This window comes from Anarrhichthys ocellatus, unplaced genomic scaffold, assembly GCF_004355925.1.
Source record: "Anarrhichthys ocellatus isolate YVR2014 unplaced genomic scaffold, GSC_Weel_1.0 scaffold85, whole genome shotgun sequence".
In the NCBI taxonomy this organism is placed as follows: Eukaryota; Metazoa; Chordata; class Actinopteri; order Perciformes; family Anarhichadidae; genus Anarrhichthys; species Anarrhichthys ocellatus.
The window spans coordinates 666,106-693,718 of record NW_022280115.1 but is presented as its reverse complement, the minus strand read 5'-3'; the positions used below and the strand labels follow the sequence as shown (position 1 = coordinate 693,718).

The window sequence follows — 27,613 nt, the reverse complement described above, 5'->3', positions numbered from 1 at the left end:
CCCCCCCCAACTTCTGGTATTGTTCTGACTTCTTAAGGCTAATTCTGACTTCTTAAGGCTAATTTTGCACTCAAACCAAAGCTTGCCGAACATTAACTTTAATAACTTACATTAGTGGCTCACAAGATTAAAGGTGCGTGCAGAGAATCGGATAAATGAATAATGGACGACATCTATGATGTATTTTAATGGTCTTATCCTTTGGTCTTGATGGAAACATGGTGGACTGCCATGTTACACAAACACAATTATCTAATTTGTCAGGAGGACCAATCTCAATCATCCTCACAGGATACACCAAATATGGGCTAAAAGAGCGCTGCTAACCAACAGAAGCTTGTTCTAGATGATTAGTGCCACAGAGGTAAAAGCTGGAATCAGCGCCTCTGTGACCCCCTCGCAATAACATCTGTATGCCTGAACAGCAAAACAGAATTCATGGGCACGGCTTGCCATTACAAGACCGAACGCAACCAAGGCCACCCCTTGTCAATGGAACATGGATGAGTCATCCTCCACCCTGGAACATAAGCTACTTGGATTTTCAATGCAGAAAGATTTCATCATTTATTTCTCAATTCTCGCTATTCATTGAAGTGGCTGCTGTATGTATCAACCACAGACGCGTTTCCACCAAGAAGTTCCTCGTCATTTGGGTCCCGGGAAGTATTAACTGATGCATGTTGTAGTGAATGAAGGGGAGGAGGAAAGAGTAAGAGAGTCTGTCTCCACGGTTATTTATTAGAAATAACTTAATTCTGTCATTGACAGCACCGCCGCGCTGTCTCTCTCTCTCCTCAGCTCACTCACACAATCTCTCTCTGCAGAGAAGGCAAAAGCAAAGCCTAACTTTACTTTGATGTCATCAAACAAAGACAAAAGCTCTCCCCTAAGTCGATACTAGCACGCTCCCTTGTTTCATGAATGAAGCGGCACAAGAGTTGCAGCGGCACTGTGTGTTTGACCAATCACCGACGGGAATTCTTGCCAACCCCAAAGTTCCTGTACTTCCAGAAATGAGTGTATCCCGACCAGAACCTGTTTGGAGGTAAAATGTCCCCTGAACTTAACTAAGACCCTGGTCCCTGTGGTCCAAGTGCAATGAGTTCCTTATTAAATTCCTCGTCCCTTGGGAAAGTTCCTGCTGGTCAGAAACGGGCTTCACACAGTGAGCACCATTACAACCTACTTTGAAAATGTGATTCTTCACATGCTGTCATAATAGTACTTGGGTTGTAGTTGGCCTACCTGATTGAGACTGGTCACAGCAGCTCCTCCTGAGAGAGCTAGAGCTCTACTGTGACTAGGGTTGGGTACCGAAAAGCAGTGCCAATATGGCACCGGTTCCTATACGACCGGTATCTACCGGACCGAAATGCAACGCAGATTTCGGTGCTTCCTTTCGGTGCCTGAGCCGATTGAAATACTTTTTTTACACTACTCTGATGACTCCGTCCTGGCAGCAGGACTCGGTCCTCCGCTCCTCACTCACAGTATTATTACAACGGGATACTTAGCACTGGCGCTCATAAGCACAACATCCACAGGCACGCGAAAGCTTCTTCTTCTTCTTCTTCTTTGAGGTGTAGTGGCAGTTGGCAAACGACGAATTGGCGCATTACCGCCACCAACTGGTAAAATAAAATAAGTCATGAGACGTGTCGTATTTTGCCAGAGAAGGCAAATGTGCTCATATATCTGCAAAAGAATTGCTGAAGTTTGAAGCTGTAGTGTGTGTACAGAGTGTGTGTGTGTTTTGTATTTATTTATATTTATTTAAGTATACTGTAAACTGTTAACAGTTAATATATTGTTCATAGTTTGAAGTTAAAAAGTTTGAAGCTGTAGTTTGAAGCCAAGTGTTTTGTATTTATTTATATTTATAGTATACTTTAAACAGTTAATATATTGTTCAATTTGAAGAAAAAAGTATCGGTTCAGGCACCGTTTAGGCACCGGTATCGGCAAAACCCAAACGATACCCATCCCTAACTGTGACTGCAGCGTTTGCCAAGATCTCCTCCTCCCTTAAAATGTTTGACCTCGACTATACTGATTTGTCTCTGGAGGGGTGTTTTCACATTCCTGCTCTGAAGCAGGAGATGTCTGTGCTCTTCCCTAAAATCTGAGATTCAAACGCTCTCTGGACCAGCTAGATTTGGCACGACCTGCATAGTCAGAGATTTGTTTATTTTTTACGTTGTGTGGGAAAACAATGTCAGCGGAGTAGTTTATATCCTTTAAAAAGTGTCTGGAGGGGAGCTTTACAAATATTTTCAATTATATTTCCAGACAAACGTATCAAAGGGAGAACAGGGATTTACAACCTGAAGGCTAAACGCTTAACAGACCACCTGTTCTAGTCAGGCTGACCTCTGACCCTTCATGTGACCTCACGTCAGGGAGCAGGGCGACCAGTCACACTCTATACTGTCACTGTGGTACAACCATCAATACGATGAAGTGAAGTACTACATATTGCTACTGTCAAACAATAGCAAGAGACCTGATATTAAGCTAAAACCCATGTGAGCAGCAAAGTCAACCACAAACATTCTACCAGAGACAGATATGAGACAGTACACACTGCCTATGGTGTTGGGAGACATGAACCAACAATGGACAAACTTGTGTTCTATGCACTACAGACTCCGTAGATATGAACTACCCTGCGTGTAACGTCAGTGCAGTCATGAGGAAGAAGACAGAAAGGTAAGAGGACACTCACTTCTTGAGAGCAGTGATGAGGTAGATGCTCTTGGGCAGCAGCAGGAAGACCTGGTCTGTGAGCACAGCATTAATGATCTTCTTGGTCACATACTCTGGATTCAGGATTGGCAGCAGCGTTGGCCACCTGATGAACACAAGACAAAGGATTCAGAGAGAAAATAACAATGCAACTGTTAACAGCAGTGAAACCACCTACAAACAGAAATATTACTACATCTACAAATCTAGATATTACGACATCTGAATCCATCCTAAGCAGCTAAGAGTGTTTTGTTGTTCTGTGTTGTTTAAAAGTGTGAGAGGTAGAAAGTGACAGGGCAGGTGTTTGGTGCTGGCGTAAAGCATGTGTCCTGCTGGCTTCAGGGGCCTGTTGGACGGATGAGGGTAGACAAGTTTCCAAACACCTGTAAAACCTGACCCCAGGGCATCTGGATGTGTGTGTGTTTGTGTGCGTGCATGCATTTGTGTGTAAGGGCAAGTAAAAAAAAAAACCACAAAGACACTCTCAGTCCCAGTGTCTACCAGTCTCAGTGTCACCACAGAGACCTCAGGCTGGTGGCTCATCTCTTGTTAGAGCGAGTTCTGTTTTGTGTTACTCAAAAGTAGGAAATTAGAAGAAGCATTGGTTTCTATTGAGACATAAAACACCTCACCAATGTAGAGTTTTGGGAATAAGGGAGCCACTTGAATATAGGTTTGTGAGATAATAAAGCTGTCTTTGCGACAGATAAGTCGTTACATCATCATAGCTCTTGGACTCACTTGGTTTGAGTCACTTCATCTCTCGACAGAACACCACGGTTGACCTCAAAGTTTACCGTCACCGTAGTGAAGCCGGCTCGAGGCATGAGTGGCAGAAAATGACGTATTCGTGTTTGAGGGCTCTGAAAGTGGACGCAGTGCTTGGTCGTGCACTTCTCAATTTTTGTAACATTGTGCGTGTGGTGCGATCAGAGCTTTTCAGACGTGCGACTGTGGCTCAGTGAGAGAGCGGGTCGTGCTTAAATCTGGAGATCGGCGGTTAGATCCTCGTCTCTGCTACCCCATGTCGATGTGTCCCAACGTGCTCCAGAATGCTGTGCCCATGGTGTAGTGTTATAGCGCTTTGAGTGGTCGGAAGACAAAGAAGGACAATACGTTTTAAAACAGGAGGTCTTCAGAGTATATAATTTGCAGCCGAATCAAATAGTTTACAGGATATTCAACCTTCGTTTCTTTAGGAGACATTTAATACTCGACTTGTTTCCTTACAGGGCTTGTATAAAGGCAAGAAAGTATTCCATGAATATGAGATACTAGTTTACAGATAATTACAATCCCATCTCATCATTGTGGAGGTTGCTTTATGGCCGGTTGCTTTATTTGCCGGTTACACTCGTTGTCTTTTTGATTCCTCACAGTTCATTTTGTTTGTACGCCCTCTGGCATTTCGAAGAACCAGTTTACAAACAAAATGAACCGTGAGGAATCAAAAAGACGAGTGTAACTGGCAAAATGCCATAAAGCAACCTCCACAATGACGAGGTGGGAATGTAATTCTCTGTAAACTCGTATCTCATATTCATGACTACTTTATTTCCTTGAAGAAACAAGTCAAGTATTACATACATTATAAAGAAATTAACGTTGAATATCCTGTAAACTATCTGATTTGGTTGCAAAATATTTAGTCAAACGAAGATTTTTTAACACCTCCAATTTCTAAAGGATCTGAAAACAAATTGGGCTGTTTTGTATAATCCCTAAACATGTAAATAGTGTTTTTATCAGTGAACTATTTGAGACAGTCGCATGATCGCACACCCGCCAACCTACAAAAAGTTAACGATGCACGACAAAGCGGCGGCTTCACTACGGCGAGTAGAAACACAGCTTCAGCCTGATTGCACATTTTTTTAGCCAAACAATGTTGAAACGGAGCAGCTAACGGTGGTACCGAGAGCAACAAGTTAGCGGAGTGCAGAGTGTTTGGATGCCATCTCTCTGCAGGTTAGTTCATGCACTTCACTGACAAACCAGAGCATTTTACAGTAACTGTGGGCTTCATGATGGAGAAAGACAAGTTTTGCACCCAGTCACAACGTCACCCCCTCTCACTCGCCTTAATATTAAATAAAGTCTCTTCTGTCTGTGTATTCTAATACTACTGCTCCATGTCATGCTCCGTTAAAATCTTCCTATCGGTCCCTCCTTCTATACAGTCACTCAGTTTCATTTCCCGGATTCATTTTGGTTCCAGTTTATTCCATTGGAGGGTCCCTGGTCTTTCACAGCTGTCATAAATAAGACGGTGCTCCTAATAGACATAAAGGAACTCTTACACCTCCTCTGCCATGACAAGTCAGTTCATCTCACGGCGGTCTTCTGAGCCCTGGTCATCGCAGCCGGGCAATTAAGCCCACAGCCAGCACTGCTTAGTGGCTTTCTGTACGGACAGATTCACACACACACCTCAATGAACAAAATCTATAGGGAGCTATAAACGCTAAAGCAGAGGACTGACCATGATCACAGAGAAAAGGGAGCGTTGAAGGAAAAATACATTTGAACCATTTGCATAATTCCTTAAAGTGACATGGTATTCTAAAAGAGAAGAAAACAATAAATGGTGGAGGACAGTGTGATCAGAGCGTAGAAAATATAAGTGAGGGGAGATGGAGTGAACTTGTGATTGGTTGATTTGAACCGAGCTGAGGTGATAATGGCCAATCGTCTGAAGTCAGAGCGATGCAAAGAGAGACCAGAGATCTTCATAGTTATGGTCTGAGATGTGATTTGTGCTGATGGCTGCAGCTCTCTTCATAAATAAGGTCAAAGGTTACTTCCACGGGTGACTGTGTTCATCACAATTCGCCATTTTTAGGGTGCCATTACACGTTAATACAACTGTAATACTGTAACAGTTAGGGACGTCACGAGAACCGTTACTTTGACATCAAGTCAATGAAAAAAATGATTCCGTAGCTGAGAACCGTCAGGGCTCCAGACTAACAGTGTCGCTAGAAAATGTATTTGCGAAGCTAAATTATAACGTTATGCGTTTCAAATGTAATCTTGTAAAATGTATTTTTTTGTGATAAACTTGAATAAATCCAGTTGTTTGAAGGAGACGTTTTCACAGCAATATGAAATAGATATTAGTGAGGGAATTAGAACAAAAACCAGTAACCAAAGGGTAATAAAGGAGTGTATGTTTGGACTTATGGAATTTATTGTTTGACTTTGTTGTTTTACCGTGGTATCGAAATGTGACATCCCCAATAACAATAACAGTTCTTAACCCAAATATACAGTCCTGTATTTCCTCACTTCCTCCACTGGCATTTCGCCAGGTACAGTTCATGGTTCGATTGGTCCAGTTTGACATTAAATGTTGTCAGTCCAAAATGTCTTTACCTCATCGTTTTCTCCTAGTAGACATTTGTGTGAAATTGTAATACTTGGCACATGAATTCTTGAGTTATGGCCGAAAAACGGTTTTGTGAGGCCACAGTGATCTCTGACCACCGAGTTCTACTCAGTTCATCCTGGAGTTCAGGTGCACTTTGGTGCTAATGTGAAGAAATTCCCTCCAGGCGGTCCTGAGCTATCTCGTTAACGGAACGGACAGACAACCTGAAAACGTAATGCCTCCGGTCACGGCTGTCTCCAGCGTGGAAGCACAAAAACAGGCAAACATCACGTGAAGAGACCTACTTGGTTTGACATCCGTCAAACATTCCAGTGTTGATGAAGTACGGGCACACAATGGTGGTCTTGATGCCGTCCTTCCCAGTAGCCAGCAGCTCCAGACCCACAGACTCTGCAAATCCTACTGCTGCAAACTTACTGGCACAGTAGTCTGCAGGGAGAGGAGGAAGAAGTTTGAGTATTTTTACAAGTTAACAACTTATTCCCAAATACAGAACCATAAAAGCACACTAGATGTGAAAACACTAGGGCTGTTTGATGACAAAAAAGCTCATAATCATTTTGATTAATACTGAGACTGATTATACACACCATTACTCATTGACTATGTAGACTTCATGCATTCAGAAAGAAACATTTTTTTTGCACATTTAAGGAGATAACGCATCAATCTGGTGCACTTTGAGCACAAAAAGAAAAGAGGCTGGATCTCTAAAGAACTTTGACCAATTTAATCATAATCACATTACACACATATAGATATGACTGTTGACGCATCAAAAAAGTCACAGCCACAAAGCATGGTCCCGCCCCGGCAGAGAGAGAGAGAGCGAATGGGTACAGTCCCGGGAAGTGGCGAGGTCAGGGTGAGAGGTGCCTTAAGGCTCACAAACAGAGCCTGAAGCTGTGTTCATAATTGACAATAAAATGAATCGCTGGGCCGTACTAGTGTTTTCATAAAGAACTCTGTCCACACTGAAACATCAGACCAAACATGGCTGATCAAATACACATTTAGAGTGCAACTTCTCTGACCAGATAAATACAAAGCTAATGACAACAGCTTTACTCCACTGCTCAAATACCCATAAAACCATATTATTTAGTATGCCAGAAAAAGATTTAATATGGCCTTACACATAGTATGTCAAAAATCCCAGGACGTTCTGCTAAATGCATTTTGCAGTATGCCAGCCAGCATGCTCTTCTGATTATTCTGACCTAAAATCCTCTGCACAGCAGATATGTGAGCAAGAGGGGCAAGGTTCAAGGTGCCATGTTATGTTTGAGTAGTAGTCCAAATTGAATGCATACTGCATGCAATGGTACGTACTTTGTGAGTGCAGGTGCAGTATGTACTAAAAGTACAAAAAAAAAGAAGTCATTTTGGAACACAGTGCATGTCTGCTTGCATGTTTTCCACATCCACACAGACACAATTTACAGCCACCATATAACATGTGTGTTTATCAAAATACAGCATTTAGATGATAGGAAGTATATTGTGCCATGGTTACATCTATTACACAATCACTGATAAGGCACTCGCATCTCTCTGACAAATATGGGTGAGAGGGCGACTCACTCATAGTGATCTATTTATAGTAATATTCTCTGGTAAAGAACATCTCATCTAATGAAGTCAGCTGATGCCTACACGCTGACAAATTCTCTCAAGATAAAGTTCCATTAAAGTCATTAAAGAGACAATTCTAATTGGGAAACAAAACCAGAACTGATGAAATAACATTTATTTTTACAATCAACACTTGAAATGAAGACGGCACTTGCAAACACAAGGTAGTACAAAATGTAAACCATACATTGGTGTTTGATTTTCACTTACTTTGTTATTTTTTTACAAAATATACCAAAACACTGGCAACGAGGAACGTCTTGGGTAGATAATAACAAGGATAAATATGAAAAAAAAGGAAATCATACCCTCGAAACTAAAAAGGCAAACTTTGAATTAGGGCTGCACGATTATGGCCAAAATCATAATCGCGATTATTTTGATCAATATCGAGATCACGATTATTTATCACGATTATTCATTAATTTTAGGGACAACATCTTTTTATTGCACTTTCACATTTAAATGAACAAGAGCACTGCTTCCACTTCCATTGTGCTACATTCCAGCTAATGTACACGCCTCTGCATCAAAATACAACGTATACGATACTGATCACCCGAAGCAAAATATAAATAAAATGTTTACTCAAAATAAAGGGCTAACTAAAAATAAATGTGTGTTGCTCACAGTATTTATTGGACACATGTCTTTGGCCAAATGAAATGCGACTGCATCCGTTATTTCAGCGTGTCTTTGGGAGGTGGATGGATACGCTGTCGCGCTATGCAGGGTCGCTGTTATGGTTTTGACGTTGGACATGGACAGAGATTCAGTGAGGCAACGTTAGCTTTGGCCTTAATGCATTCGTCATACTGTGGTTTGTGGTGATTTTTCAGGTGGCTGAACAAGTTAGTTGTATTGCTATGCGGCGCAAACACAACTCTAACGCACTCTGTGCATATGATTTGTTCTTGGTTAACATCACTTGGCCTAAATCCAAAAAACTTCCAGACAACGGATGATGATCCATTTCGAGGGGCTAGCTCCTCGCCTTCTGCTCCTGACATTTGATTTAGCTTTCACACGACACCCGTGACCGTCTGCTCTCTGTTCTGTTGTCTGTCTCTCTACTCCTCTACTCGACTGCAGACAGAACTTTCTTTGAGGCTGCCGCTGCAGGGTGCGCGCATGACACCTCCCAACTCGTTCGCCCCCTGGTGGTCGGCTGACTGTTAGTTGAGGAAGAGCTTGATTTGATGTGTAGCAGAGCACGCATTTTAAACGTCAATATCGCAGACGATCATGCTCATTTAATCGTGGCAGCCAAAATCGTGATCGCGATTAAAATTCAATTAATTGTGCAGCCCTTCTTTGAATTGACATCAAACACTGTTACTAAACTTGTGTACAAGATATTTAGCTAAGGCTGAACTATAGAGGGAAGGTCCCAACATGAAGATGATCAGATGTTCATGTTGAAATGTGTTCACATTCAATAACATACCTTAGTAAACTGACCTCACATAACTATGACCAGGTTAAGCAACCTGACTGGAATTACACAAGGGTTTTGTTTCGACATGAAAAGGGACAGTTCACCCCAAAATAAACATATTTCTCATCTGACCCGACATGAAACAAGGTCTGGATTTTCTTGAATAACAGGGCCACAGTTTTATTGTAAAGAGACGATGCTGAACAGTTTTTAATATGTATTTTTTTGGTGTGCCATATAGTCCCATTATATTGGAGAGTAGGCAGACGACCCTCCAACACTAGGCAACTTGCACCAAAACTATCTCGACTGATAAACAGCACTACTGGTATGAGAAAACTATTATACATTTTGGGGTGAACTGTCCCTTAAATCATTTGGAAACGGGTGATTACTTTTCTGTCCATCGATGAAATCCTGCAAATTGATGCCATAACACAGACCTGGAGTTAGAACATACACATATCCATCTGTAGCACAGCAGAGTTAGAACATATCTATCTGTAGCACAGCAGAGTTAGAACATATCTATCTGTACAGGAAGAATGGGACACAGACTGTATCACTATAATAAATATAAGATAAATGGTTGAGATCCTCCTTTACACAGAAAAACCAACTACAGAGTTGAAGAGTCTAAAGACACATGCTAAAGTTCCACTCCAGTGTACAGACACTCTTGGAGATGATGGCAGATGATCCACTCGGGGACTAATCACACAGAAACGCTTCAAAAACATCTAGGCAAAGCGTATCAAGGGGGGGGGGGGGGCTGTGGAGCAGGGATGCTTCTCATATGTGATCAAGGAAAAGATGTTGGTCAGTGTCGCAGTCTGTCCTTACAGTAGCCTACCTGAAACTACCATGCCATGAGATATGAATACCCCCTTCCCTCTAACAGTCCAACAGCTAACTAGCTAGCTAGCCCTACCACATCTACTGGCATCAACACAGGCAGGAGGCACTAAATTAGTTAAGTCTGCCTCTTGCTTGAAATCATTGTTCGTCTGGGCCAAGTGGGACATTGGCGCTAAAAAGGCGATAACTATTATCTAAAAAACTTTTATGCATCTAAAAAACCAGGCCATCATGTGTCGGGGACAAAATGGAATCAAGCAGACGTCAAGCTTTTGCTTTTATGTAGTAATAAAAACTCTAATATCAAACTTTCGACCGCATTTGTCGTGACGCGGCATCAAAACAGGAAGGCAGTGGTAAAGCCCGCCTCTTGTTTGATTTGATTGGTTGCCTGGGCCAAGTGTGACATTGACGGGTGATGTGACTCTGTGCCTGGCACCAAAAAGTTGAGAATATCAATGTGAACTTCTATGTGCATCTAAAAACCGCCAGAAAATTGCGACATGCGGGAACAAAAGGGGGACGCTGGGCCATAAGTGGATCAGGGCCTACCATAGCATAGTTTTGCTGCCGACGCGCTTCTAGCAACGCGTCTGTGTGATCAGCCGCTCAGAGGAACACCAAACTACAAGCTTTTATCAGCTCATTTCAGCCAATGTCATTTTACAGGACCGTTCATGCCGCCTCTCTCTGAATACACGATGCAGCACGAAGGATCAACCATCAAACTAAGGCATAAATAGGCCTACATGGTCTCATTAGTGAGAGGCGTCACGTCAGAGGACCGCCCTGCATACATTGGTCAAGTGTCCAACACTTATCTTTATTAGTCAGCATATCCTGGTCTAGTTATATGAATCTTACCCACTGTGTCCGTCTCTTTCATATTGTTTGGACTTGGGATATTTCTTTCTTCATTTTGTTTTATAGGTTTCCAATTCCCAAAAGTAACACCAGGCATTTTATACAGAGTATTGTAGATGACTGTTTAATACCATAGAGTTTTCATATTGCAATGAGCAATGGCTCCAACCAAGTGCAATTATTCTATGGTGGCATTTGTTAATGCGGAAAATGTAACATGTTTTTAAAACACAGAATAATCAGCTTATTAGCAGTTTAATCAACCTGCTTCCTCTAAAATTGGGTCGCTATAATTTAAGTCATTTCATCTTGAGTATCAACAAATTAAAGTCTAATGCAGTATTCATATTATTCAAATATAATTATACAACATATCATTGTATAATACAGCTACACCGCACATTCAGTGGTAAACAGACGTATGAATTATAGCCAGTATTATAGAAATATATTTACAGAAGTTTGTTTCATAGTTTCCTTAATTGTGTTTCCATCATAAAATATGGATGGTTCACTCAAGTAGTCTTCAACTAAAATAAAAAATAAAGTGCCATCAAATACAGTAAGCCATCAGTTCACCAGCTATATATCCATTTACGAACACATAACTTGAACTATTTTTTGGTTGAGACCAGAGGAGAACTTTTTGGATGGATGGAAGGTAAATGGACTGCATTTATTTCAAGATGTTCTACCTTACCAGATATCATTCACACACGCCACTATAACGAATGCTACTAGTATGGTTGTTGATTTGAAATTATAACAAATATCAGTCATGTGAATTTATTCAAACATTTTTTACATTTTTGACCTGAAACACAACAGATGTATTAACTTTGAATGAAAGACGTTTGGGACTTAACGATAGCAGAAATGTAGTGGTAGATACCAATACCAGTGAAACCCCATGATTCTCCATACCAAATTTGTTACCAAGGTAAACAAACTAAACAATTAACAGTAATGTTAGGCATAACATTCATAATTCCCTCTCTACTATCTATTTCATATTGCTGTGAAGACAACTGTATTCAAGTTGCTCCGGAGCAGAACAAGCTACGTAGCTAACTAGCCAGCCTGCTGCTCTGTTGCAGGCGAGCTGGGCCAACACTTCAACATAAAAATTGTAATCTAATTTCAATCTTCATATACATAAAAGGTATATACCCGGCAGAAACCTGCGGTTCTGCCGAGTGAAGCCGATGCGGAAGTCTCTTAAAGCTGCATTCTCTCTAATGTCCACCAGGGGCGACTCCTCTGGTTGGATAGAAGTCTATGAGAAAATGACTAATTCTCTCTTGATTTATTACCACAGTAAACATTGTAAACATGAGTTTATGGTCTCAATCTCTAGTTTCAAGTCTTCTTCAATACAGCACAATTTTCATTTAGTAAATGATGGTCCATTTAGAGTCAAATAGACCATAAAGCAGGGGATGCTTTAGGGCGGGGCCCCTGGGGTCCTGCGATCGCTAATATAGGAACAAAACTGTTGTGTTAATCTGGATTCTTTTACTTGAATCCCCTCAGATGCTCTTGTCATGTGCAGCACTCTCCGATCATGAAGGTGAATCGACATTTTGTCTGCAGTTATTATGACTTCACCATATAAATTATTCAGACTGTTTAGAATGCTCTGTAGCCCATTGTACATCTCTGGAGGCATTCAGGGCCCAGTGTTTGTTCCGAGGGTCCGTCAGAGTAGCTTCAGCTCAGCCTGTAATAACTGTCCCCTGGTCAGTGGATGCTAATCGTAGCTCATTGCGCTCTGGGTCCACGAGCTGTAGACTCATCCTGGGGTTTTAAACCAGCAGTGTTTTCTGACTCAGTGTTGTGAGTAATGCAACCTCTGGGCAGAACAAGGTAAACAAGCCAGCAGGCAGCAGCTCAGATGAAATATTCCCACCGACGAGAGCGTCAGAGGGGGATTCAGGCAAAAACATCCAGAACAACAATAGTTTTGTCTCTATATTAGTGACATGAACCAGGTCTCTAAAGTCCTGCTGTTATTGTTCCAAACGGCTTTGAAACTTCTGAATTTTGATCATGTTGGGTTTGTAGAGAGGCTGCCTCTCCTCTCCACAGATTTACTAGATGATACTATAGGACACTAAAGAGCATCTGAACACGTTAAGTGAATAAAAGCCATTTTCACTTCAGTGTTAAGTGCTTCACTTTAGTCGATGCCAGAATTCTGAAAATGTGACGGGACTCATATTTTTCTACAGCACCGCAGGTGCCAGGGGGGCTGGAGACTAACGGCATCTAAAATCTGAAAGGAGCCAGTAAACTCTTGACTATTAGTCTTTTGGAAAACCAAACCAATGGGGGTGGTAAATGGACTGCACCTATAAAGCGTTTTTTTCTAGTCTTAACAACCACTCAAAGTGCTTTTCAACACAAGCAAGCATTCACCCATTCATACACTGGTGGCAGAGGGTAGCATACAAGGTGGCTGTTTTTCCATGTGTAATACATGCATACTCACATTAATTTAGGATTTACTATCCTGCCCTGCCCAAAGACACTTTGACATGTGGACCACAGGGGCCAGGGATTTAACCACCAACCTTCAGATCAGTGGACGACCACCCTAAATCCTGAGATAGTAGTAGTACTTAATAAATTTGGCCCCAGCATGCCCCTGCCCGACATTTCCAGACAAAGCACGCTAATGTTACATTGTGAAAAACAAATCCATGTGGAAATCAACAGGAGGAGAGCTATTTAACGTTAGCTGTTGGCAGCTGGTGGGCAGCAAAGTCCTGCATGGCTAAATAACAAAGCTAACGGCTAACCTTAACGGAGGTTGCATTGAGATATATTATGATGCGTTCAAGCTCTTTTTAGTAAACATTTGTGTTGCAAAGGTACATTATAATGATATATTCAAATGTAATCTTAAAAAAATTAAGTAAAAATGTAAAAAAGCATTTGACACTAAAAATGGCAGTCTGACCATTAGACTACCAATTTTCACCCTGATTTTTTTTTATTTTCCTACGAACCAAAAGAAGCTGTAATACAAGTGACATGCATGATATGGTCAGAAGGAGGAAACACACACCTGCCAATCCATTGACTCCTATGAGTCCAGCAGAGCTGGAAATGCTGACAAGATGGCCGTGATTGTTGGCGATCATGGCAGGAAGGAAGGCCTTGTAGGTCTGAGCAGAGACACAGGAAACACATTAACCATCTGGCTAAATAGAGAAACCTAAACATGGAATTTCATTTGCATGAACCATCTAGATTTTACAAAAAAAGAGAAAAAATTTGTCAAATCTAAATTTTGTTTCAAAAACTTTCAACTGCAAATGAACTTTGCTCAGTTGTCATCATGTGACCTTAGTATATAACCAACAGTACAATACTGACTGATCTGCCTCTAAATCTATATGCTTAACAAAGAGAAGGTCTCCATGAGAGAAGCTGATGTGTGTGGTGATGTTCTAGCCGTCTGCCGAGTCTGACTGACCCAGAAGTGAGCCATGGTGTTGACCTCCATCGTCTTCTCAATCAGGGAATCGGGAGCGTCCATGAACTTCTTTCCCGTCACGATGCCAGCGTTGTTCACCAGAATGCTGACATCACCCACCTCTCGCTTAACCTGCGTGGAGCAACAGGAAAATGTCCGTCACGTATGATGCAATCACATTTCTGTAAAAAGATACTCCCAAGGAAAGAAGGAGCTCCCAAATAGGCACATTGAAATGTTACCAAGCAGAAGCCTGTTGAGACCCAGAATGGAGTCACCACTTCTGTAGAAAGAGGACATTGCCCAGTCCCACTATAACCAACTCTAAAACCTGCATTGTTTCCCCTTTGATTGAAAAATGCTTCGACAAAATAAAAACAAAAACACATTACTTGATGTTGACTGATCTTTTTTATCTAAATGTGTACATTTGTTTTCCTTGTTATTGGTCTGCAGATCATGGCTCTGTCTGGTAACTGCATATAGCAAACACCATAACAGACTTGTTTTAATGTACTCGGAAATTGTTTGTCATATTTTACTGTCAATTTTCATATTTTTTATTCTTAAATTGTGTCACATACTATTGCACTGTTTATTGTCACGCACCAATCACTAGGGGTGGGGGCAAAAAAAATCGATACAGCATAGTATCGCGATATTTTGCGTGGCGATATTGTATCGATACACGGAAGCCAAGTATCGATCTTTTATTATATAAACCTTTTGGTACTAGAAAAATAAAATCAATTGCTTTTTCAGTCCACCGATTGGTAGGAAGTTGGTCAAAACAAAGATGGCGACATCGGAGAAAGAAATCAGAAATGCACCGTCCGCGTTTAAATCAGACGTCTGGACTTATTTTGGATTTTTTAACAAGGAAGGGAAGGACATGAACATGACGCATGGATATGACTAGGGTTGGGTACCGAAAATCGGTGCCAATATGGCACCGGTTCCTATACGACCGGTATCTACCGGACCGGACCGAAACGCAACGCAGATTTCGGTGCTTCCTTTCGGTGCCTGAGCCGATTGAAATACTTTTTTTACACTACTCTGATGACTCCGTCCTGGCAGCATCGGTCCTCCGCTTCTCACTCATAGTATTATTACAACGGGCCGAGTTGTGTGCGCTTAGAAACGAACCCCTCCATCATTCTGGCGAAGCTTCGGCCATGATTTATTAAAAAAACACGAGAACGAGATCTGTCATACGGCTGACAGGCTACTGACTTCCTCCATCGACATCCGGGTACTTAGCGCTGCCGGTCATAAGCACAACAACACAGGCACGCAAAACTTTCTTCTTCGAGGTGTAGTGGCAGTTGGCAAACGATGAATTGGCGCATTAGCGCCACCAACTGGTAAAATAAAATAAAATAAGTCAGGAGAGGCGTCGTATTTTGCCGAATATGCTCATATTTCTGCAAAATAATTGCTGAAGTTTGAAGCTGTAGTGTGTGTACAGAGTGTGTGTGTGTTTTGTATTTATCTATATTTATTTAAGTATACTGTAAACTGTTAACAGTTAATATATATTATAGTTTGAAGTTAAAAAGTTTGAAGCTGTAGTTTGAAGCCAAGTGTTTTGTATTTATTTATATTTATAGTATACTTTAAACAGTTAATATATTGTTCAATTTGAAGAAAAAAGTTCAGGCACCGGTATCGTTTTAAAAGTATCGTTTTAGCACCAGTATCGGAAAAAACCCAAACGATACCCATCCCTAGATATGAAGCATGGATATGACACATGGATATGACTCCGGCGTTTTTTCACCGACACAGCCGTGCCCAAGCTCTACAGAAGTGAAGCTTAAAGTTGAGGAGTCTTTGAGTACAGCAGAAAGAGTTGCATTAACTTGCGATGCGTGGATGTCAAGCGCAGTAGATTCCTATGTGACTATAACAGCACAATATCTCAGGGGACTGGCAACTGCTGTCTCACATTCTCCAAACTAGAGCAGTACACGTAAGTCACACCGGGGCAAACATTACAGACCTCCTGCTAAATGCAGCACAAGAATGGGGGATTGCCGTCAAAAACCTGGTGGTTGTAACCGACAACGCTTCTAATGTGGGCGTTGCCGTTCAGTTAGCATGTGAAGTGTTTCGCTCACACGCTCAATCTGGCCTCACAACGGGGTTAAATCTGCCAACAGTAGCCAGGCTCATGGGGAGAGTGCGGCGCATAACTGGCTCTCTGCCCTTGACGTCCACGCATCGCAAGTTATACTGAGTTATATAAGTCTTATATCGTATTACGTGTCTAGAACTTATATAAATAAGTTATAGACACGTTTGCATTCAGTTAACTTGGACTATGTAGTAATACAAACAGTTCAGTTTGTCAGGTTTATGCAACATTTATGACATTGTTGGTCAGCCTGTCTGCTTGACAATCCTATTTTGCTGCAATAAAAATGATTGAAGTGAGATGAACAGACTGAAAACTGTATCTTATTAGATAAAACATGTTGACACAGTTTTCCTTTGGGGACATCAATTGAAGTTGAAAAAAGTAATATATATCGCAATATATGTTATCGCAATACTCAGAATATCGCAGTGTCGTGATAATATCGTATCGTGACCTAAGTATCGTGATAATATCGCGGGACCTCTGGTGATTCCCACCCCTACCAACCACCAAGCCAAATCCTTGTATGTGCAAACGTACTTGGCATTAAACCGTTTGATTGCGATTCTTACCATGAAACATGACCAGACGGGCAGGTCCAACATGTTATCATTGGCCAGACTGTAATTAGAACCAAATACATTAATTACCAGCTGTGATCATAACTGGTTGGATTCAGTAAAATGGCCTGCCACACAAAGCCTGCAGTTTGCCTCAGTGATTTACATTTATACGAGTCATCTAGCCTTTATTATTTGCTAGCATACACATAAGTCATGACAGCGATTAAGATAAAGAGGCTGTAACATTTTGTTTCCTTTACACCTTCAGTATTATCGAAATATATTTACAGAAGCTGGGCTGTTTGTTTCATTGTTTCCGTCCTAAAATGGATGGTTTACTTAAGTATTCTTAAACTAAAGTAAAGACCAAAGTGCCATGGAATACAGAAAACCATCAGTTCACCAGCTTATTTCGCATTCATGACCACAGAAGTTTCACTTTATCCATAATCATAGTCTATAAAACATTTTTCACCAAACATGAATCAAACCACAATTCATGTGGTAGTCTGACATCACTCATACACATGCCACTGTCTCCATACCCAATTCATCACCACGGTAACAGACTAAACAATGAACAAGGACATTACATTACAGTCATTTAGCAGACACTTTTATCCAAAGCAACTTACAATTCAGATTCTATCACATACACTGTAGGCATAGCTACGGGAGCAATTTTTGGGGTTAAGCGTCTTGTTCAAGGACACATCGACATGCGACTAGCAGACCTTCTGATTGAAGGACGCCCCTGCTCTCCACTTAGCCACAGTCGCCCACTTTGGCATGTGGACAGGAGGAGCAGGGGATGGAAACCGCCCCAGGCCCCCACTGACGTTGCCATGACATCCGACAATGATCTCCATTTTAATTTGTACTCGTCAAATGACAACAGGTTAATGGATGACCTCAATAGAAATATTGTTGGCTAACATTTGCTAAACAAAGTGCAAATGCTATCGGAGTTCATTTACTAACAAAGTCACAAAAAACAGTTATTGATAAAGGTCCAGATTTATAGAGGCATTTCCAATTAGTCAATTAACACCACCTCCTGACAATAGGAAACATTATGGAGAGAGCTGGCTCACGTTACCAACAGTCTGATGGTTCCTTAGTTAGTTATTGATAACAAAGATGCTCTATTACATTCCAATGCATGTAAAATACTTATGAGTATAAGTATGAATCCCACTGAATTTCTTGGCATAAACCCACCATGTGTAGCTGGTTGAGGGTTAGGTATTGACCTCCAGTCGTTGGTCAGGACATAAGACCTGAACATATCAGTTTACCGGTAACTCAGCGAGCCTCGACGTCTGGCCAATCATAGCGTTTCAATGCTACGAAGGGTTTGCCAAGAAAACCAGCGGGATCCCTTCTTTTATAGGTTCCTTGGTTTGGACCAATCAATAACATGTCTGCTGCGAGTGCCAAGTGCAATTCCATTTAAAAACTGAAAGCAATCGGATGCGTCTCCAGGGAATCATACCCTGAAACCCTTACAGTCTTTAAGTACTGGACCTATATATCCTGTTAGCAGAAATGAACCTCGGTGGTAGCTCCAGGCAGATGGATCAAAGCATCAGGAACCCCAGCAGGCGGAAATCAGTGTGACCCGAGTCTAAGCTGAACCATATGTTCTGGTGTGGATGTGTCCCCATGCGCTGCAGTCCTTGTGATGTCAGCCAGAGGAGGGTGTAGATACACGTTGAGTCACTGTTCTTTGGCCCTCCATCCTAACTAATGCAAAGTCCTCGAATTTAAGGACAAAAAATACCATGAAGCCCCTAAAATGTTTTTTAAATGTCTTCACTTGGTGTCCCCTAGTGCTAGTAAGAATCAACACAGACCGCACCAGTTTTCTTGCCTGATTTCACAGATTTCTACAGCGATTAAATGGATCTGTTCCCATTCATGGTTCCCCAGCTGAAGAGTCAGAGATGTGTAACTGTGTTTCATCTTCGGCCCTCCATCCACACTAATCGGCATTTAGAAACACGAGTCCTGCGTTGTAGTCCGAGCATGGACAGTTGTGCTTTTGGAAAGCTGTGATGCAAGTCTGGTTGGGGGCTGTGCAGCAGCGACAAGACAACCAACCGTCTCCATTATCGCTGCTTTTACACGTCAATTTGGCCAATCAAGAAGCACAGTGTTTATGTGTCCTTTGTCCGACTACTTCATGTTTTGACCGAAGCGTCAGTGCAGGATTTACTGCTCTACTGGTTAACAGCGATACAATTACTGTGTTATGCTCCCTCCATGTCTTTCAACCGAAGACAGACAGTGAACATAATAATTAAAGCGTGAATCAGGTAGACAATCACAGAGAGAGAAACACAGGTTGGACAAGGTGAGCCTGAGCGGACCTGCTAAACACATGTTGGCTGTGATCAACAGGACAAAGAAGAAGTGATTCAACCTTTTTCCCCTCTTATTTAGGCATTTGAGTGTGGATCTTTATAGGGCACAACCTAAAAACAACACATTTCCATATGCAAACCGCGTTTTCTAAATTGCCGGTTTACTATGCTGGTCGAACCTTGGGAGTCCGGCCCTGGGTCTTTATGGTGGTGCAGAGGAATTTGACCCCTGTACTCTAAAATGAAAGAGTGTGACTGCTGATACATGGACACAATAAAACTACAAACAGCCTGGATTATCAGCTGTCCTTAATATAGGGATATGCTGATCAAGATATCCGTCCACCAAAACAGAGACAACAGAATATAATAATTAAAGCTGCAAGCAGCATTAATCGGGCCCTCGCATATTCACGCACGTCGAGGGTACTGGGAGGACTGTGGTTGATGCAGCCATGCATTTCTGTGACCACCATACACTGCGTGCACGAGTTAAACGGTATTTCCTGTGTCGACCAATGGCGTAGCCAGGTCATTTTGCCAGGTCTTAAGCCTGTTTTGAGTGTACCTCCGAATACAATCATAACTGTATGCCTGTAAAAATCAACAAAAAACTGAATGTGTGTGAATGCGCTTCAGTGTTAGTAACATAACAGACTGTCAAAGTAAATGCAGGTCGTTTGTTTGTGCAGGTAGCTCTGACAATCACTGCTGAGTGACTCAAAGCTGGAAGAGTTGAGAAGAAATAGGAGAATGTTTGGTTCCATGTGGAGAAATTTTTTTTGTAAAGAATTAAGTTTAAGCCAAAAGGTGAGCCAATGTAGAATAATCTATCATATAAATTAGGCTGGGTGCAGTTTGATTTTATTAAACAAACTTCACGTTGCATGAAATTACTTTACATTACAGCCTGGCTCCAAAAAGAACAAAAACAATTCAATTTACTATTAATGAAAACTCCACATACAAGCACGATTTGGAAACCTTTTTCATCAAATTTCTGCTCTCCAAACATTTTAGTTTGCACATATTTAGATCAGAGAAGTCTTTTTCTCATGGTGTGCCCACGAACCCTTTAAATAAGTTCAGTGTTTGGGCCGCTGTATTTATAGAATCCTGCTTACGGCCATGGTTATCAGTAGGTGGCGCTATGACTATGAGTTAATATTGGCATGCAGAAGTCCTGAAGTCATGACAGTCAACAAGCATGTCAAGTTTGGGACAGTTTTGACAAAGTACAGTCGAGTTACAACAGCTTGTTGGATGATGGTGAACCATGTAAAATGGCCGCCACACCACGTCGTTCAATAAAACCTCAAGCTTTTAATCACTAAGGTCTTTAGATTGTTCTGACCAAATTCTAAATTGATCTGATTAATTCCCTAGGAGGAGGTTGTTAAAGTACAGCACCTGGAAATGGGAAAAAAACACGAGAAATTTATACAAAATTCAAAATGGCTGACTTGCGGTTGGGTTTAGAGCATGGCCCCAGGAGTCCAAATGTTATACATTTGCCTACCAAATTTTGTATGTGAAACATACTGCGAGGGCTGCTTCGTCGAAATTTTGTAGGGGGCGCTATTGAGCCGACTTGCCATTCTGAAGCATTAAAATCATATTCTGTAACTAAATATTTGACTTGTAATCTGTGTGCCAAGTTTGCTTATGTTTCGAGCATTTCTAGCCTCTAAAAATTACCTTCGTTTTTCACGGCAACAGCGTTCGACGAAACTTCAAAAGCTTCATGAACTGGCATTATGAACTTCTTACATTTGTGTGGAACTAATTTGAATAATTTACATAATTGGTCTGTAGATGTCTTCAGGACTGGAGTCTCAAACATGTGGAATCTGGTAAAGATCTGATGATGTGGAGTCGATTACATCAGTTTATTTGTTCATGGCTCACAGAGTTGTTATTGCTCAGCTATAAAGGAGAGGCTGCTACCCAGATGTTTTGTACACTGCTCTTTACTAATAAAGAGGACAGATGTAGTGTTTGTGTACTTTGTGTGGTAGTGTTTTATAGTGTGCACTACAGCTTTCTACTGATGACTCCTGACGGCTTTGTCTTTGACTATTAATATTGACGCCCTGTTGTCTGTTATGTACTAAACACAGGTGGGAGACGAGGAGGTGCTCGACACCGACGACGTATTTTACACCGATAGCTGGAAGGCCTGCTGAGGGATCCCGTTTGCCTTCTAACAGTAGGCTTGTCGAGAGACACTAGAAGTCTGTTTAATATTTATTCATTCAGTTTTCAGCTGATGAATCAGGGCTGTGCTCTCGGTCAATGTTAGTTTTCCCTCTTTTCATTGACACAAAAGTCTAGAGCAGACAAAACCGCAGACAGGTTGTGACACACTGTGCCGGTTCACACTCCTGTCTTTTGTAGACTGAATGATGTCACTTTATGAAAACATCTTGCATTCGATAATTAGGATGCTGCTGTTTTAAGTGAACCGTGTCGGTGGCTGTTCAGATCCTGCCCTCTGTACTCTCACTACAGCCCACATACAGTCAATGAAGTGTCTAATCTCACACGCACGCACGCACGCACGCACGCACGATCCCGTTGGCGGAACCTGTTTATGGTACAGGAGCTGGGCGGTGCTGATAAAGCGTGCACGCTTTACATACTACTGAGCATGGGAAAACAGTTCACTGTTCCTCAGGTCTGGCCACGCCCGTCGGAAAACATTGGCAAAGACTGCGCCACCACGGCAACGGCGTTCAACAAAACATCAAAAGCTTCAGGAACTGGCATTATGAACTTCTTACATTTGTGTGGAACTAATTTGATGTTGATCTGATTTACCTACTAAGAGAAACAAGCCAAAGTATGAAGACTTTAACTTCCTGTCACCAGTAGGTGGCGCTGTGAATAATTTACATAATTGGTCTGTAGATGTCTTTAGGTCTGGAGTCTCATCAAACATGTGGAATCTGGAAAAGATCTGATGATGTGGAGCTTCACAGAGAATAAAGACATTTCAACACCTGTAATAATGGTACGAGTCAAATCTGGTTTTGCCAAATAGATTACTGATTCCAAAGAGACGCTGGATTGCCTAGTACAGAATTTGTCGTCAATACCAGTATTTCGTGGCACTCCTAATCTGCTAACAATGAATGGTAGCTAGCTAAACTAAAAAGCCTGTATCGAGCAAGGTCCTTCCTTAATTCATTCAGACAATATGTCAGGAGGTGCTTCAGCTGTCTGCAAAGGATACAAAAAGCAATGTAACCGTCTTGGTATGTAGCATCCACAACTTCACGCTAACGCCACCTTAAGTAGTTGAAGATGTTTGAAAATATAGTTTGTTCCATGTGTATTTAAACACTGACACTATTTAGTCATGATTACATAAGCCCTGTGACGTTTAATATTTCTGGAGGAGCGATGGAGAGATGACAGGCTGCTCAGCCTTAGAAAACTACACATTCAAGGAACAACTTCTCTCTCTGGACACATTATATAACACAATCTGTTGATTGCAACTGGTTGCCTCGTATATATTTTTGCAATAAAATAAAACAGCCCATGTAATAAGTAATCCCACATCATTCATGAGGCATCAACATGAATTACGAGTTATTTTCAGACAAATAGTGCTGTTTGTTGTTGTTTGATCATTAGACAGATGGTCTCAACAAAGCCAGGTCTTTTATTTCATAATGTTGCCTAAGGCAACAGTCTGTTTATGTATTCATTTGCTTATATCCCCACAAATGAACTTATTACTTTTCATGGGCTTTCACAGTAACATATTTGAGGTGATTGTTGAACATTCTGTCGCTATTTTCATTTCAATAAAAAAATAATAATCTTCAAGTCAGATTTTTGTCCTCATCTCTCATTAGACAATAAAAATGTAGTAAAGTACATTATGTAAATAACGGCCGGAGGTTTGACAGCTTATTTTGTTGTCAACAAACTAAATTAAATTGACAGGGAGAAAAAAAAAAAAACACGTACTTGACTTTGTGTACTCCTGACTGAACGGGTTGCAGTAAAGTAATGAGGCCAACAGTGTCTTCTGGGCCCAGGGTACCCAGAAGACACAGCTGTAATTGGTAGAGCGGACACCCTTACCTGGTCAGCCACTCGGTAGACCTCATTCTTGTCGCTGCAGTCACACAGGTAGTGGTGGACTCTGCTGGCTCCGCTCAGCTTGGCCAGCCTGGCCGTTTCCTTCATCCCGTCCTGGTTGATATCCCACAACACCAGCACAGTGCCAAGAGCCGCGAACTCCTGAGCCATGAGGCGGCCGATCCCGCTACCGGACCCCGTGATCAGCACCACCTCGCCAGCTATGCTCTTTTTCCTTCTGGGCACGAAGAGGTGGACGAAAGATTCCACATTGTACCAGATGGACAGCAGGAGGACTTGCAGGGTCTCCAGGAAGAAATTCATGATGGATCTTGGAAGGAAGGGAAAGACAAGAGAACACATTAGAGAAAAATAAAAGAGAAATAGAAGAGAGTAGTGCAGGGATGACGTATTTTTGTAGGCCAGGCAGGAAGTTAGCATGGCACTGGTTCCATCCACAAAAATGGTTTTGGATTACTGCAGAGAATAATCTCTGTGTCAAACAAATGTTTATGATTCTCATGTTTCGTTCATCAAAATAATCTTTACAAATCAAGACAACTTTTCTGATTTTTCAAGCTTGACTGCAATCTGCATAAGTAAAATGCTAACGCTAGGCTGTACACCATGGTCACCAGACGTCACGTCTCCACCGCTAAGCTAAATGAGGACTAGTGTTCTAGTGATGACGTGTAGTCTCAATTAGCCACTCCTTGGTAACCGCCTCTTTTACACCACGTTAAAGCTTCTAAATTCACCAGGGAGGGATCTACCGACGTAGACTGAAAACTCACCTCTTCAAGAAGGCCTACCCTTAGCCTTCCACTTAGCACTTACTTAGCATCTATTGTATTCATACTAGCTTATTGCACTTATTGTAGTCATATTAGTTTGTGGCACTTATTGCATTTGTTTGTTTCTGCACTGTACGTTGGCTCTGGTTTATGCTCTTAGATGCTTGTTTGAAGAAAGGAGATGCACTTATGACTTCTGGTGACTAGTTCTCTCGAAAACCGATGTCGAATACACTTATTGTAAGTCGCTTTGGATAAAAGCGTCTGCTAAATCATTGTAATGTAATGGAAACGGGGATCGAACTGCCGATACCAAAAACTGTGATGTTTTTCCCCACATGGTACGTTGTGTTAGCTAATACGACACATTTGAATCTGGCTTTGAGCGTGCTCACTGTAGAATTAATCAATTGATCGGCCACAACCATAGACCGTATAAGAAGTGGACGTAGTCATCCTGACGTCACCCATTGGTTTGTGGACTGATGTTTTAAAGCCTCGAGTTCAGCGATTTAGTTGTCGCCATCTTGGAATACGGTGGTCGCCATGTTTTTTTTCGCAACCAATGAAAAGAAGTTATCAGATTTGGAATGCGGAGGAGCGACGTAGAGATGCCGCATTCGGCTCCATTAGCAGCAGCAGCAACCTGTCAATCACAGTAAGCCCCGCCCTAAAGCATCCCCTGCTTTATAGTCTGTTTGACTCTAAATGGACCATAATGTACTAAATGAACATCATGCTGTATTGAAGAAGACTTGAAACTAGAGATTGAGACCATAAACTCATGTTTACAATGTTTACTGAGGTAATAAATCAAGAGAGAAGTAGTCATTTTCTCATAGACTTCTATACAACCAGAGGAGTCGCCCCCTGATGGACATTAGAGAGAAAGCAAATTTTAAGACACTTCCGCATCACTTGGCAGGTTGCCGTTTCTTCACAACTCGGTGCTTACTCTGAAGCAAGGAACCACTAGTTAGCTCAGTGACTAGTCCAATAAAGTTTTTTCAAACAACATGGATGTGCCCTCAGTGTAGACAAAACAGAGAGAATATCAGCTTTAGTTTGTGCAGTTCTACTACGAACAGAAATGAAGAGAAAACCATGAATGGCTGGAAGATGCAGACAGTGAGGTTTGTCCGTTCACGTTTCTATCACAGCAGTCTCAAGACCACCGCTATGAGACAACAAGTAAAACACTACTCTAATAATACTAAAACTAGCTCTCTAAAGCACACCTACATCAGTGGCGGGCCGTGCATTTTATACCTGGGCCTTCTGTGCTGTCCTATAATGACGCCCACAGCTATGGTTATTTGTTTCTAGGGGTGTAACAATACACGTATTCGTATTAAACTGTTCGGTACGAGGCTTACGAACCGAACAATATGTTTGAATAATACTAGTGCATTTGGAAAATGCAGAAGCTTAAATTGTGGGAAATATGTTTTCGGTGGACTGCGCTCACGTAGGAGCTTTCTGTTTAACAAAAGCTTTCTGTTTAACAAAAGTCACGATTTTGAGAGAAGTTGTTCCTTGAATGTGTAGTTTTCTAAGGCTGAGCAGCGCTGTGATTGCAGACGTACTTAGGAGGCTACCTCGGTACCACTGGTACGTCAAAGAATACGCCCAACACGTCAAACTAAAGATCTGATTAGTTGAACACTATGACAATCAACAATATCATCCCCATATACTTTAATCTGCAAAGTCTACCTAGAGGACCTCAGGCCTCTCTCCTTACATAGAGGCTGAATCTGATTGGATAAAAGCTCTCCTTAAAACAAGCTGTGCTGGAAGCAGAGCAACAGAGGAACACAGGAGCTGTGCAATGAGAAAATAAGCTAATGGGGAAAAAACTATAATACATGTAGGCCAGTGTATTTGTGAAACATTATTAAACTATAAAATAGCTTTAACTTTGTGATTCTGTTTAGGCCAGCAGAGAAGGCTTAGCTGGCCCTGACGGCCCACCACTGACCTACACAGTACTGATTAAACTGAGTTTTTGAATGTTGAACTTGGATAAAACAATAAAATGAAGCAATTTAAAAAGCATAAACTCTCTGGGACATATTTAATGAGAACAGCTGTGATTTAAAATGTTATCTACAAACTAAATTAGAGATGTATGGTGGGAGTTTTCTGTTAATTGTTCATCTATCTTGTCATTTTAACACTAGAATTAAATATTTGCACGATTTTCTACTAATATCTTAAATGTTAAATCAAGACTTACTTCTGCATATATATAAATTACATTCACTTATTGATTTAATTCAATCACTTACTACAGGTTTAAAAAAACGAATTCAGCTCAGAACTAAGCTTAAAACTTACAATTTTGGAATCATATTGAACCCAATAAATGTGCAAAGTGATGGGTGTTAAAGTTTCTGTGAATAGCGGTAACTTTAAGGGCTAAAACGCGTGGAAACAGGTTCACCCCTCAGAACACGCACTGAGTGCATGTTCTGAGGGGTGAACCTGGATAATAAACTTTATTTTAATGCATTTATCAGTTATCGCTGCGCGATAAACTGAAGACAAACAACGGGTTTTTTTCACAAGAAAGCGGGAAATAGGTGACAGATAGGAACTAGCTTGATAATGCGTCTGTTTATTCGAAATTGAGATTCTAACTTACCAAGACAGAAGTCCAAGAGAACCGCTGACAATGTCCCGCGGGCAACCAGAGTAACGTTATATGGACTTATCAAAGAGACCTTTGCTCACCACATAGGCTAACGTTACGACACACACCGCTCTAATCATACGTGTGTGCTTGTGCGGAAGTTGATAAAAGCAACATTAAAGCTCCAGGAGCCGGTGAACGTACCGTGAGGCTGAGTTTCCCGGATAAGGCTCGACCTTTTCTATAGCCTCAGGAGACACAAAGCAGGTTATCACATCAAACACAAGCAGAACGCTACTCGACAGGGAGAAGCCGGATGTGTCACGTGACAGGCAATCAACCACTCCCGGACCCGCGCGTCTCCTCTGCCACGCGAGGTATTCTGGGACTTGGAGTGTGTATGTTTTTTCACTTAATTTAACACTACAGCTAAATAAAAAACACATGACAGTTATAAATCAGTTTAAGGATTAGCAAACAGTAAAAGATAAATAAACATTACAAGAGTAAAAAAATATAACAATGAGTAATCTTTCACATTGTATTGCTTTTTATGCTCTTTACTGATCACATTTCCTCAGAAACACAAAATAACTTTA

At 41.4% G+C, this 27,613-nt stretch overlaps 1 protein-coding gene across 2 annotated transcripts; it reads right to left on the bottom strand.

Moving 5' to 3' along the window:
* Nucleotides 1-1,930: 1,930 nt before the first annotated feature.
* On the bottom strand, nucleotides 1,931-27,326 carry LOC116398560 (epidermal retinol dehydrogenase 2). 2 transcript variants are annotated; one of them, XM_031874962.1, is made up of 6 exons: nucleotides 27,219-27,326; nucleotides 23,589-23,916; nucleotides 14,419-14,550; nucleotides 14,008-14,107; nucleotides 6,427-6,571; nucleotides 1,931-2,854 (listed from the first exon to the last, which is right to left on the bottom strand). In XM_031874962.1, the coding sequence occupies exons 2-6, from the start codon at nucleotides 23,907-23,909 to the stop codon at nucleotides 2,725-2,727; spliced, it is 828 nt and encodes a 275-aa protein (XP_031730822.1). In that variant the 5' UTR covers nucleotides 23,910-23,916; nucleotides 27,219-27,326; the 3' UTR covers nucleotides 1,931-2,724. The 2 variants fall into 2 exon arrangements, with proteins under 2 accessions (XP_031730822.1, XP_031730824.1); XM_031874964.1 differs by lacking the exon at nucleotides 27,219-27,326 and adding an exon at nucleotides 27,027-27,190.
* Between the last annotated feature and the right edge of the window lie 287 nt (nucleotides 27,327-27,613).